We start from the raw sequence: 14,966 nt of genomic DNA on the forward strand, positions 1-14,966 counted from the left end.
CAATTTGCAATATGTGTGTGTGTGGGGGGGTGTATGTGTGTGTGTGTGTGTAGGTCTTTGGTTATTCGGGTTTTCTCCCGCGTAAAATTGGAAGTGTCTTGGCGACATTTTGACGAAGTCTCATTCGTCATCTTCAGGCTGATGTTATCAGTTTCGTGCTTCTACGAGCAGTGTGTGATCTGATAACACCAGCCTGAAGATGACGAATGAGATTTCATCGAAACGTCGCCAAGACACTTCCAATTTTATGCAGGAGAAAACCCGAATAACCAAAGACCTACATACAAACACCCACGAAAACCTCAGAAAATATATATATATATATGTATGTATGTATGTATGTATGTATGTATGTATGTATATGTATATGTAGGTCTTTGGTTATTCGGGTTTTCTCCCGTGTAAAATTGGAAGTGTCTTGGCGACATTTCAACGAAGTCTCATTCGTCATCTTCAGGCTTCAGCTTCGTGCTTCTGGGAGCAATGTGTGATTGCAGAATAACCAAAGACCTACATACAAACACCCGCGAAAACCTCAGAAAAGATATATAGATATAGATATAGATATAGATATAGATATAGATATAGATATAGATATAGATATAGATATAGATATAGATATAGATATAGATATAGATATATCTCACAAGGGTGGAATCAATATAAAATTTCAGGGAATATCATTCTGGAGGGCAGGAGCCATTATATACCAATGACCTCAACTGAAATTGCAAATTCCATCACTAAGCGATAGAGTCATTAAGTGAGTCACACTCAATTTTATGACATGCCGCAGTCGTTAAGCGAATCACGCTGTCGTTAAACTGACCCCATCGACGTTGCTTGTTGGAAAACTGGCTGGGAAGTTTGCAAATGGGGAACGCGGGACCACCCTCCCACAGCCATCCTCAAGGCGAGCTGGTTGCCAAAAAGCCCCCAAATCGCAATCATGTGACGATGGGGATGCTGCAACCGTCGTAAGTGCGAGGACCGGGTCGTAAGTCACTTTTCTCCAGCACCGTCCTAACTTCGAACGGTCCACTAAACGAACAGTCGTAAGTGGAGGACTGCCTGTGTTGAAAAAGCACCTCTCCTGGGTCCTTCAAGGTGATAGCAAGACCCCCCCCCTCAACGACCTCAATGAATGGGTGGAAACCCACGGAGACATTTCCTCAAATAAGAGCTGCTTTGCTTTTTCCCAACTAGGTTGCGAAAGGTTGTGGCTTCTAGAACTCCCAGTTTTCACGTGGCAGTAAGCGTGCTCATTCGGCATCCAAGAAGGCCAAATGACATCATCTTCCTCCTTGTGCAAATGGCACAAGTAAGGCAAATTAGCTAATGGGTGCCAGGATGTCACAATGCACGCAACGTTGCTGCATGAAAGCCATTTTGGATTGGTGATTAAGGCATCTGTCTAGAAACCAGGAGACAGTGAGTTCTAGCCCTGCCTTAGCCATGAAAGCCGGTTGGGTGACTTTGGGCCAATCAACAGGGGACTGGGAGTTATAGTCCTGTCTAAGCCATGAAAGCCGGCTGGGTGATTTTGGGCCAATCAACAGGGGACTGGGAGTTATAGTCCTGTCTAAGCCATGAAAGCCGGCTGGGTGACTTTGGGCCAATCACCAGGAGACGATGAGTTCTAGCCCTGCCTTAGCCATGAAAGCCGGCTGGGTGACTTTGGGCCAATCAACAGGGGACTGGGAGTTATAGTCCTGTCTTAGCCATGAAAGCCGGCTGGGTGACTTTGGGCCAATCACCAGGAGACGGTGAATTCTAGCCCTGCCTTAGCCATGAAAGCCGGCTGGGTGACTTTGGGCCAATCACCAAGTGACTGTGAGTTCTAGTCCCGCCTTAGAGATGAAAGGTGGATGGGTTATTTGGGGCCAATCACCAAAACATCCTGAGTTCTAGTCCAGCCTCAGGGACGAAAGCCGTCTGGGTGACTTTGGGCCGGTCATTCACTCCCAGCCCAACCAATCCCACAGAGTGTTTTGGGGAAAATAGAGGAGGAAAGAGTATTAGATATGCTCACCACTTCGAGTTATTTGTAAAAGTAATAACAGATGAGATACAAGCTAGCAAACAAACAAATAAATATTCTATCAGATCTTAGAAACATGTCATAACATGGGCCAGCTTCACATATTGACTGAAATCACAGTTGGATTAATGCTGGGTTCTTCAACAAGACTGAGGACTCAACCCTAAATCATGGTTGACAAACCCAGAAGGTCAAACAGGCATTCCAGAATCTATGTTTCCCCAAAACAAACTAACTTCCTGATTGTAAACATCCCAAGTGCCAAGCAGATTTCGGATCCAAGCAGATTCCAAGACACCTATTTGATCTCCTCGCTGGGCCTTTCAGTGGATCTGATCTTCTTTTACGACAGCTCCTCGGCCTTAAAATATGAAAACGTCGCTCCCAACACATTGATAACATCTGGTCTTGTCCTAAAGCGCCATCCAATCTTCTTCCCCACCCACACTTCCAGTTTAACAGCCGGTTCAGTCATCGCGCACTTCGCTGTGCGTGCATGCACACTTTGACAAAAAATTATCTTCCGCATTAGTGCTAGGGAATTAAAACAGCTGAGACGCGGCAATCTGCTGCGCTAATCAGCTGCGAAGATAAAGGTAAATAAAACACAGGGGCGGCTGATCGTCGGAAAGAACCGGTTCATTCCCAGCTGATCCTCGGAGCTACCGGTTTACCCAAACCAGTAGAAACCCATCCCTGCCACCCACCCAACCGCTCCTCCAAACCCGGAAGTAATCGTGAAGGACCCTACCTGTGCTGGAACGAGCCTTAGGTCTGGATTTGCACCCAAATCCGGTTGGTGATCCCCCAAGAAGACTGCTCGGAGGGAAAAGTCCAGAGCCATATTCAGGAACGTAGGAAGGATAAGTGGCGATCGGATGATGACCAGAAGACGACGCTCCTAAGGACGCCATGTTGCTCCGGGAATGAGACGATTCCAGCTTCATCGTTTCGGCCAGAGACACCTGATATTTAATGCACTCCTTCTCTTCTTGGCGGCTGGACCCCGTGGAACCGGGAGTAGAGATGGAAGGATCCGGAGAGACATCTTTCGGAGGGGTCGGCGGGAAAGTGAAGAGATGGGGACTGGAGTGGCCCGCCGACAGCGTGGAGGTAGAAGCCGGAGGGTAGACCGAAAGAGGTCCCGGCGAGCTGTGGTGGATGGGAGCTTTGGAGAAAGGACTCAGGTTCCATGGGGTAGCGCCATGGTGGCTTCCCAAGGCTTTGCTCCCATCCAGCCATGGGAGAGACCCGTGCAGCAAAGGTGGGCGACATACCTGGCTACCTGCCGGAACAGAAGAAGACAAAGGAGACCTTTGTTACGTGGGCTTCTCCTTGAACTGACTTCGGACAAAGATCAGGTGAAGAACCCAGCACATCGCAACGAGGCCACCCAAGACAGGTAGTCCTCAACGTACGACCGCCATGGAGCCCGAAATTACTTTCACTAAGCAAGACGGCTGCTCAGTTGAGATTGGCCTTACGTTATGACCTCCCTGACCACCGTTGTTAAGCGAATCGCTGCAGGTTGTTAAGCTCGTAACGTCATTGTTAAGGGACTCTGGCTCCTCCATTGATTTTGCTCATCAGAAGGTCGCAAAAGGCAATCACGTGACCCCCCCCTCCGGGGCGCTGCAACAGGCATAAGTACATGCCAGTTGCCCGGGGTTCTGAATTCTAATCGCATGACCACGGAGGTGCTGCAATGGTTGTAAGCGTGAAAAATGGTCATAAGTCACTTTTTTTTTGCGGCACCTCTGTAACTTTTGAGCGGTCACTAAACAAATGGCCGTAAGTCAAGAACTACCTGTGCGTTTCGTTTTGCATTTAAGGAGGTTAAAGAGGTCAGGAAAACAATTTTTAGCCTACTGGTTTCTTTTTTTATTTTTTATTTTTATTTGCATTTATATCCCGCCCTTCTCCGAAGACTCAGGACGGCTTATGTTAGCAATAGTCTTCATCCATTTGTATATTATATACAAAGTCAACTTTTTTTATTGCCCCCAACAATCTGGGTCCTCATTTTACCTACCTTATAAAGGATGGAAGGCTGAGTCAACCTTGGGCCTGGCGGGACTAGAACCTGCAGTAATTGCAAGCAGCTGCTGTTAATAACAGACTGCATTAGCAGCCTGAGCCACAGAGGCCCTTGTCCCTTCCTTTACACTGGGCATCATCGTTCTATATATATAGGTAGTCCTCGACTTACAACAGTCCATTTAGTAACTGTTCAGAGTTACAACAGCACCGAAAAAAAGTGACTTATGACCCTGTTTCACAGTTACGTCCTTTCCAGCATCCCCGTGGATCATATGATCAACATTCAGGCACTTGGCCACTGGTTCATACTTATGACCGTTGCAGCCTCCCGGGAGGGGGGGTGGGGAGTGTGACACAATCCCCTTTTTTGCAACCTTCCGACCAGCAAAATCAACAAGGAAACCAGGTTCGCTTAACCACGTTAGGGTTAGTAACTTTATCAACTGCAGTGATTGGCTTTAACCACCGTGGCGAGAAATGTCGTAAAAGGGGGCAAAGCTCACTTAACAAATGTCTCACTTAACAACCGAAATGCGTGGGCTCAAATTGCGGTTGTTAAGTCAAAGAGTAGCTGTACATACAAGGGTCCTCATGAGAATGGAGACCTTTTCGATATTCACAAATACACATGTACAAAAACCGTTGTAAAGGAAAAGAAATGGAACGATTCTACACACACACACACACGTGTGTGTATGTGTGTGTGTGTGTGTATGAGTGTGTGTGTATAATTGTCGTTCCATTTCTTTCCCTTTACAACTATTTTTGTTGTAAAGGGGAGGAAATGGGACAATTACACACACACAGAGACATACACACACATATACATACATACATACACGGGATCGAAAGGTCGGCAGTTCAGCAGTTCGAATCCCAAGCGCCGCATAACGGGGTGAGCTCCCGTTATTTGTCTCAGCTTCTGCCAACCTAGCAGTTCGAAAGCACGTAAAAAAATGCAAGTAGGAAAATAGGGAGCACCTTTGGTGGGAAAGTAACAGCGTTCCATGCGCCTTTGGCGTTGAGTCATGCCGGCCACATGACCACAGAGACGTCTTCGGACAGCGCTGGCTCTTCAGCTTTGAAACGGAGATGAGCACCGCCCCCTAGAGTCGGGAACGACTAGCACGTATGTGCAAGGGGAACCTTTACCTTTACCTTATATATACACACACATAATATGTATGTATGTATAATTGTTGTTCCATTTCCTCCCCTTTACAACTGTTTTTGTACAGGTGCTTTTTGTGACTACCAAATATATATACACATGTACAGTGTGTGTGTGTGTGTGTGTGTATTATATATCTATTGCATTTTTGTTGTTCCATTTCCTCTCCTGTACAACGATTCTTGTACCGCAGACAGTTTCTAATGGTCAGTTTGTTTTCCACCGTTTCCTCTGTGAAAGCAGACAGCATCCAAAGAAGGAAACGGCATCAGGGCTCTTTCAAAACCTGAGGGAACTGAACAAAGTACTTTGAGAAGCCACAGACCTGGGCCCTGTCTAAATTGTTGTCAATAAGTACGTTCACCTGACACCCCAGCAAATTTTAACCTGCCAAATCAAAAAAAACACACAAAAAAAACTTCTCTTCAAATCAAGGCAGTCCTCGCCTTACGACCACAAACGGAGCCCAACGTTTCTGCTGTCGAGTGAAACATTTGTTAAAGGAGCTTTGTCCCCATTTTACGACTCTTCTTGCCACCGTTGTTCAGCGAATCCCCGCGGTAGATAAGTTAGTAACCCGGTTGTTAAGTGAATCTGCCTTCTCCGTGGACATTGCTTGTCAGTAGGTCGTAAAAAGGGACCTTACGACCGTCATAAATATGAGTCAGTTGCCAAGCGTCTGAATTTTTGGTCACGGGGCCGTGGGGATGCTGCAATTGGTCGTAAGTGTGAAAAAGGGTCCTCACTAAGTCACTTTTTTTCAGCGCCGTTGTCACTTTGAACGGTCACTAAACAGTTTGTTGTAAGTCGAGGACTGCCTGTCCTCGTGGCTTGCCCTGTGAGTATGGGTGGGAACGTTGTTGGCGGTTCCTTGATAGGCTACCATTTGTTGCTTAACACAAAGATTTGACAGTTCCTTAATTTGGGGTTAACACTGACAGGGCAAAATCACACAGAGAACAAACCACATGTCCTTCGAGCATTGATAATGTTACCTAGCTGGGTCATGAGATGTCTGCAGGAAGGCAGCCAAGCTCAGAGACCACCAGGAACACCCCACAAACAGGCGCTAGTTTACCTCTACACAATCCTCCTGTCCTGAGCATATAGTATAGATGAACGTATCTTTTCTTTTATGTACACTGAGAGCATATGCACCAAGACAAATTCCTTGTGTGTCCAATCACACTTGGCCAATAAAAATTCTATTCTATTCTATTCTATAGTTTTACAAACCCCTCACAAAGAAGACAGAAGTTGTTGTCCCTGACTGTAGCATAGTGACAATTAACCACATCGCCCCTTCGGTGGGCCTATGATGACAAGTCATCCTGCTAAGTTCATTGACCGCCATTTTGGGCTACAAGCTTTATGGGGAAGGGTCTCTACCTGACTATGTCAGGGGGGCATCGAAGTGGTGTCACAGTCAGACAGCGGAGAAGACGCTCAGATCCTTCACCCCATGAAATGGTGGCCATGCCAAGAAGTTCAAGAAGAAGTGTCATTTGTTGGGATATCTTTAAAACTTTCCTGTGTTTTCCCTTCATCACAATCCCCCATAATCCACACACTTCTTCCCTAAGAATATGCCCTCCAAGTCTCTGGAGGTATAATCCCCATTTTGTCACCCTGTTCCTACCAGCTGAGGAAGATGGGTGTCAGTTTTGGAAGACAAGTTTCTTTTTTTTGCTTCTTAACTGCCAATGGGTATCATACGGTAGTTCCATGTTATCTGCAGAATTGGGGATGATGAGGCCCCAGGAGCTAAGCCATCTCACTCCAAGTGAAGGCTTACACACACAAAAACTAGTTTGATAAAAGTTGCTAGAAAATTTAAAAAAAAAATAAAGCAAGAAACAGACAAAAAAATAAAAACAAGAGGCCCATCCAATTGCTATTTTCTGATATTTCAAATAAACCTAGCCAGAATTTAGTAGCTTCAGATATTAGATTTTTGTTTTTCTGGGACAAAAGCTTTAAAAATCAAATTAAGCCTTTGCCTATATGAATCGTAACCTTATTATTTTCTTTTTCTGCAAAAAAAACACAAAAAGGAAGTTTTATAACTTTGTTTTTCTCTCCCCGCTGGAAAAATAAAACCCCTTCACTTCTCAACTTCTAACATGTATCGTCAGTTAAACTATCCAAGGAGTGGTTGTGAAAATTCAAATAAATGAACTAGGAACTTATTTCTTGGTAAAGTTATACTGGATCCAGTTCAACCCTCGGATACATTTTTCTATACAATACTCATTCTTTCAATTCATAATTTGAAGGTATGTTTGACTGGAATAAATGAGCTAATTCCTAGTTATTGGCCATAAGATTTGCCAAGTTCCAAATTTCTTGGAAAGCTAGCCTAAATGTTGAGAAGGTGGTACGGATGAACAGTTGGCTGTTAGTTACCTAGAGCTTGATAAAAAAAAAAAAATAAATGGGTGACTATATAAATGTTTCAAAATAAAGAAGACAGAAGCTAGATTTAATATAGTTCGGAAGCTAAACCCGAAAAAGGACCTAACCTGTTTAACTGCTATGGTTTTGAGTCTCTATTGAGAATCATTTGATTCTGTGGAATTAACTATTTAGTCAATATCCTTTCTACTTCACACAAATAATACTTTTCCCCAGAAATTGCCACCATATATTCAAGAAGGTGATTTTTTTGTTTTGAATTACATCCTTAACCAGGGATAACCAGTTCCTCTGAAAAATCTTGATGAATGTATTTCTTTATGTACACTGAGAGCTTATGAACCGAAGACAAATTCCTTGTGTGTGCAATTACACTTGGCCAATAAAGAATTCTACATCTAAAGAATTCTAAATATTGTAGATTTCCACCACAGCCCATTTAGGAGGCGGGGTGGGGGGCAATATAAATTTCTCCAAAGCAAGTTCCATTGTTTTTCAAAGAAGTTGAGGGCTTTATTCACATATATATTTTTGCTACAAGTTCTGATGAAGATCGGTGAGATTACCAGAACCATCCAATCCTTAAGACGCTTCTCGCCAACCATGCCAAACGTCTCTACTAGGTGCTGTAACTATACCACTTAACCGACTAGTTCTTGTGGGTGTGAGCACCTACTACCCCGGCCAGGAAAAAGAAAGTTTCAACTGCTGAGCGCTGCCAACTGTTTTAAAGTGAGAAGAGCAACATCGCACCAATACCTTGGGTGATCAGTTGGCAACCCTATCAGTAGAGAAAGTGATCTGCCCAACCAACTAGGTTTCAAGTGATACTCCGAGTACATTCAGCTGAAATCCAAGGGAAACAGGTTTAAAAGCGCCATTCTCGCTGGTTTCCATTTGAATTCTCATTCACCTTGGCTTAATCCCTGCTACAGGCTCCTACTCCCATCCATTCCTTGGTATCTTCATCAACACGTGAATGGATCCAGCCCCAGGGGCTTTGAGTTTTTTACAGGGCAAAATATTTGTCCAACTCTAATAATTTGGGGCCCCTTCTGCTTTCCCCTTAGGGCGAAGGGCTAAATTTAAAAGCCGGCCCTCAACTATAAAGATTAAGGGTGCCTCTTGGCTCCTTGTCTACCTGCCATATCAGGATATCAAGGTAGCACGCTTTATTCTTTAGAAACTGTCTCTAGATGGAAGAGACAGACAGACAGACAGACAGACAGACCAGACCGACAGACAACAAATACCAAATCTGACTTGATCTCATGGGAATTCACTGAAAAAGCCTTAGGATTGTGCTGCACACCTACAAAATCAACTTGTAATCCAAACCCCACCACAGGGTCATCAAACCTTCTAGCATTGGGCTGCGGAGTACAATGAAAAGAAGGGGGAATTAATTTTCAATTCTTGACTCCGATTCTGCTTTTTTTCCTTCGGAAAGCGACCCTGCGTAAAATGCAAACCTTGATCGGCATCGGGGGATCTAAAATGCAGCAAAACCAGCTACGTTGGTTTAACTTAGTGCCAGGCTTCGTGGCCTTAGGGGTCTCGCTGGCGGCCTCCAGATAAAACTAGTCTTCCTATTCTCAGCCTTCTTCGCACAATGCATTTAATCCAGTCGGTTATAAACTCAGCAACTGAACCATAACCATAACCATAACCAGGGAGCGGGTTAGTCCAGGAACCAGGTTAAGTGTGAACGCAGCCTCCAGCATCCGCTATCATCTTTGACCACCACCACCCCACCTCCAAGAGGCCAGTAAATGTAATACATAATAACTTCAAATCATTATTTTGTACTATATCCGGATTGGGGACAGGAAAAATCAAGGCCATTTTCAAAACACCAGCACCTGCCTGAATACAATTGTATGCCTGTCTACTCAGAAGTAAGAAGTAAGTCCCATTCAAGGGGTGGGGGGCTTAGTTCTTCATAAATCGATGGGGACAAAATTCTCAGAAATGATCAGAATTTTGCAAAAAAAAAAAAAAAGGCAATCCATTTCTTTCAACATCTATGGGGTAGATTTGTGTGTGTGTGTTTCCTAAAAGGAGACCAACTGCTCCATCCCGACTGAAGGTATGCATTTATTCAGGAGTAAACCCTTGGGATTTTCACCCATACTCAAGACTCCTGCGAGATCTGGCTGTAATATTTAAGAGGCCTCCCATCTTCCTTAGTCAACCTCATCCAGCCCAGCCCCTGGGATAGGAAAACCCCTTCATTTCAACCACCTCTCTTCATCCCTCTCCCCCACCTTCCCATAACATAATCCTGGTATGCAAACCGCTTTTCCCCCTCCCCACCCAGTTCATTTAAATATATTTAAATTCCAGGGGTTGTTTTTTTTTTGGTGCAAAGTTAAAAACACCCTGGCAGAACAGGGCTGGAATCGAACACACGCATCCAATGCAATTAATAAGAATTCATTTATTCCTCTAAGAAATGCCCTACAGGGAGTAGAAAGACAAGCCTCGTATATACATTTTTTTTAATTAATGGCTGGATTGTTTGGCTAACCTTTTTTGGGTTTTTTTTGTTTTTAAAGCTAGACTTCTAAGATTATTGATTTGGGGAATTGCTTTCCTTCTTATCTGCTCGGATGGAGTAAAATCCTTATTTTCAAGGGCAACCGAGGAAAAAAAGATTGCTCATCATTTAGGTTTTTTTTATTTTATTTTTTTTTTTTGGAGGGGGGGGCTCCCCGATAAATGGCTCCCGATCCAAAACAAATTTCTTTTGATTGCCCTACTGAAATTGAACATAAAGTCAAAAGCAGTCACAAACCTGCATCATCATCATCATTATTATTATTATTACTGTTATTGTTATTGTTATTTTGCTTTACGAATCCAGTTTCAAATAAGGTCAAACTCAAACTGATGATTAGGGGCCTGAAGGCTAAACCATATGGTTGCAGGAACTGGGTATGCCTAGTTTAATGAAAAGAAGGACCAGGGGAGACATGATAGCAGTGTTCCAATATCTCAGGAGCTGCCACAAAGAAGAGGGAGTCAAGCTATTCTCCAAAGCACCTGAGGGCAGGACAAGAAGCAATGGGTGGAAACTAATCAAGGAGAGAAGCAACTTAGAGCTAAGGAGAAATTTCCTGATAGAACAATTAATCAGTGGAACAACTTGCCTCCAGAAGTTGTGAATGCTTCAACACTGGAAGTTTTTAAGAAGAGACTGGAACATTTGTTTGAAACAGTATAAGGTCAGAGGTGGGGTTCAACTAGAGGACCTCCGAAGGTCCCTTCCAACTCTTATTATTCTATGTTCTTCTTTTATTTATGGATCACTATTTTGAATTTTATTTTTTTTTTTAAACAAACCCCTTCCAATTCTTGTTATTCTGTTGGGCACCAAGGAAAAAGCCTCGGAGTTGATCTGCTTTTGTGGAGCTTAAAAGACAAACTGGTTTTTTTTTCTTTTTAGAAGAAATCATAATAATAAAACGATTGGATCTTTTTTCTTTTTTTTTTGGTAACGATGCAGCTATGAGCAGCATTTGGGGCATGCCATCTAAGTTTAATCCTCACCTAAGGAAAAAAAGGAGGGGGGGGAAACCAGGAAACCAGCCCCCTACTCATGGCAGATCAAAGCCACGGCTTGCGAGTTAAAAGGAAAGAGAGGAAAGGCCTAAATAAGATTTTGTAAGAAACGGTGAAAAGTCTAATAATGACCTGGGCAATTACTAATCAGGAGGGTTTAATTTTGCTTGCTCAATTGCTGGATTGTAAGGGTGTGGGGGGAGGCTCAGTTCTCTCTGCCTTTAACTTAGCACATTATATTCTGAATATCAGGTCTATTTTTCCTCACCTCTCCCCCCCCCTTGCCCACACCACCCAAAAAATGTCTAATTTGGAAGTACAGTTGAAAGGCACTTTTAAGAAGCGAGTTGAGGAAGTGGGAGCAGATTCATTTCTAACCGTAGACCGTATTTGCATTTCCACCCTTTTTAACGGGAATATATATATACCCCTTCTAGTTTTGAATGCTCGGGAAGCAAAATAAGAGCTTCAAATCTGGAGGAGAAAGTAACTTTTAGATCTTAAAGGAGACTAGATGCCAGGGGGGAAAAAATCAAACTTTAAAAGCCACCCCTTCGGCTCCAAACGGAGACCAAAGTTAAATTGTTTGAGGTTCTCCTGATTTTTAAAGGAATTTTGCTAAGCTAAATCCGCCTGGGTTAAGAATTTCACTCAGCTTAGAAAGGAAATCCAAGCTAGGTTTGTTTCTGAGTAGGTTTGCAAAGATGGGGTTTTTTGCAAAGGGAGGTATATTTTTTTTTAAAAAAGTATTTATGAATTCAAGAGCCCTTGGGTTAAATAGGCCCTCCTGGAATTCACATTACACACTCCCTGTTCACACCTGAGCGACCCTTATAAGCATCTCTCAAGGAGGGGCAGCACTGCGTGATTCCCCAAAAACTGCCCAGTGTGGTAGAAACTTTGGCTAAATCCTGACAAGCTCACTTCGGAGGTCAAAAAAAATATGCAGCCGGAAAAATCTCACAAGCTATTGAAACACAGTGCTCTCAAGGAGGGCAAATTATTTTTGCTCCTCTTTACGGCTTTAATTCCATACCCATAAAAGAGAGTATTTGTAAGCTCAGGGTTGAAATGAGAGGGGGTCTTTCCTGCTCTCTGAGCTTGGTGGTTTTCTTGCAAAGGTTTCATTTAATTCCATGCATCCATTCTCTCTCTTTCTTTTTCCCCCAGAATTATCTTTTAGAAGGTTTGCAGGCATTCTATTTTATGCATTTTTCCCCCACTGCCCAGCCTACGAGGGTTGTCTTTTTTTTTCCCCCTTTCCTCAATCCAACATGCCAGGACTTCAAAACTGATGTCCAGATGCTACATTCTGGATTTTTAATTCCCCCTTTGGTATTGTGATTAAGGACACGAAATGACACCTGAAAGAGAGAAATCAACTGAATAAAGCCAAAAGTTTCTTTAGGGACACTTGAGTGCAACTTACTCACCAGGCCCCCCTTCCTAATGTTGGGTTAAAAAACCTTAGAGCCATCCCCCCCCCTTCGTCCCCATCCTCCCACCCAGGATGTAGCGCTCAACCAACCATGGTTAAGGCTTGGTGGAGTTGGTTCTTCTGGTCTGTCTACATCCCACCCAATTCCGTTTTAGCCCAGTTAAAACGGCTTTGTGCAGATTTCAAAGGCAATTCTCTTCCAGATTCTTGTCTGTCGCTAAACCTGGTTACGGAGGATTTTACAAACCCAAGTTATTCGCCCCTCTCTCCCTCTCTCTCTCTCTCTCTCTCTCTCTCTCTCAAATAAGGCAGAATTCAGACGTGCTCCTTCATTCCTAGAAACAGGGGTGGGTCTCCCTTGCTTGGAAACCTGGACCCGGCTACTAGCAATTCAATTTGGCCTACATATCTACATCTACATTTGAAAAGGACAATTTGTTCCTTCTCCATTGGATCGAGACCCAGCCACCCACCCACCCACCATCTTTAGCCTGCATCAAACAAGAAACTGCGGCTGTTACAACAGGCCAAGTTTAGGGAGCTTAAAGCCGATTTCTTTTCTTCTTCTTCTTTTTCACCCCGCCTTGCAACCTAAATTCTAAATTTCAGTTTTAGAATTGACCCAGTCGGAGTCAAGAAGTCGTGTGAACGCGACCAGCCCTAACCCGAGGTGGAATAGAATAGACACCCAAGATCTTTTCACTTGACCTGGTAAAAATGGGCCAGGGGAGGAGAGGAGAGAGAGAGAGAGAGAGGTGGAGTGGGGAACTGTGATATATATATATAGCCCAGAAATAATAATAATAATAATAATAATAATAATAATAATAATAATAATAATAATAATAATAATAATAATAGATACCTAGGACGTTGGCAGCAACCCATATCAACCATTAGCACCAGTCAATGTTATTTGTGATGCATTTTTGAATGTTCAGTTGACTGTGTTTGGTATTTAATGAATAAAGTAAATAATAGTAATAATAATTAAGGCTAGGCTCGCTGGATTAAAACCACTTTTGCAGAATTGCTGCAGCGGGGAAGCTAAAGTGTGCAAAAGGCAAAGGTGGGGGGGAATGCACACTCGCTCTTTCACTTGCACGCACACACACACATACACACACACCCTCCGCTCGGTTTCCGGAGGATTATTGTGTGTGCGCGCGCTGTGGTGTTTTTGTTTTGCTTTTTTTGCTGGCTGTCAAAAGTAGCCGTTTCGGAGAAGGGAGGGGAAGGGGAGGGGAGGGGAGATCCAAAAAGAGGACCCAAGACCCCAATGCATGTCCCCTCCCCGCTGGTCTTTCCACCCACCCCTCCCCATCCCCGCCGAGCCACTCACCGTGATGGGTCGGGGGGTACCGCTGCACGGTAGCCCGCACCGAGTTGCTGTAGTAGGAAGGGACGTGGTTGCCCTGCCCGTCGATGTTAAAAAGTACATCCATTTCCTCGGCCAGAGGATATTGCGTGGGGTCCATGTAGGAATGGCTAAGTCCAGGGTGGTGGGAATCCGGGTGCTGCCCGTTTAGGACCGCCGGGTGGTGATGGCTGACCCAGCGGGGCTGATCCGTGCTCACTTCCATCGCTGTCCTCCGCGGGAAGAGGGAGAGGCGGATAATGATGAACGGCGGCGGCTGCTGCTGCTTCTTTTAACGGCAGTCGCCCCCGTGCAAAAAAAGAAAAAAAAGGAGGAGGGGGGCAAAGCCAACCGAATCCTGGGTCGTGGGGGGGGGGGCGGTGGCTAAGGATGCGATCAACTTTCACTTGCGCGAAAAGTTTTGTTTCTGAAAGTTTGGAGTTTGTTTCTGAAAGTTTGGAGTTTGTTTCTGAAAGTTTGGAGCGACGATCCGGGGGGAAAAAAACACCGGAGCGGGCAGAAAGTTCTGCAACAGGGAGGGGGGGGAAAAAGGAAAAAAAGAAAAAAAAAAGAAAAACACGCCGGAGCGGGGAGTGGGGTTTGCTTCGAATTCACCGTCTCTTTTTTTCTTTTCTTTTCTTTTCTGGTCCCCCCTCCAAACCGGAGCGAAGGGCAGATGGGGAAAGAGAACGCCGAGAGAGCGAGAGAGACGGAAAATCAGCGGCAGAAATTTTCTTCCCCACCGCCGCCAGCGCCGCCTTGCCCGGCTCCACTTTCTGCTTTTTTCCCTTCCCACGGATCACCTGCGAAGAAAAAGAGAAAGAGAAGAGGAAAAAAAGGAAGGAAAAGGAGGGAAGGGGAAAAAGCGAGGGAGGGAGGGAGGGAGGAAGGAGGGGGGCAAAGCCAACCGAATCCTGGGTCGTGGGGGGGGGGGCGGTGG

The 14,966-nt window shown here is 44.5% G+C and overlaps 1 protein-coding gene across 3 annotated transcripts in view; it reads right to left on the reverse strand.

The window, feature by feature from the left end:
* The window catches only part of GATA3 (GATA binding protein 3), an 84,179-nt gene extending 69,329 nt beyond the window's left edge, over window positions 1-14,850 (reverse strand). For 2 of the 3 annotated variants that reach the window (XM_058189878.1, XM_058189877.1), the window contains exons 1-2: window positions 14,012-14,848; window positions 2,793-3,326 (exon numbers count right to left, since the gene is read on the reverse strand). In XM_058189878.1, the coding sequence (XP_058045861.1) occupies window positions 2,793-3,326; window positions 14,012-14,252 (775 nt within the window). In that variant the 5' untranslated portion in view covers window positions 14,253-14,848. Of the gene's footprint in view, window positions 1-2,792; window positions 3,327-14,011 lie in introns of all 3 variants that reach the window. The other variant, XM_058189879.1, reaches the window with a different exon arrangement.
* Between the last annotated feature and the right edge of the window lie 116 nt (window positions 14,851-14,966).

Source organism: Ahaetulla prasina, chromosome 7, assembly GCF_028640845.1.
Source record: "Ahaetulla prasina isolate Xishuangbanna chromosome 7, ASM2864084v1, whole genome shotgun sequence".
Classification (NCBI taxonomy): Eukaryota; Metazoa; Chordata; class Lepidosauria; order Squamata; family Colubridae; genus Ahaetulla; species Ahaetulla prasina.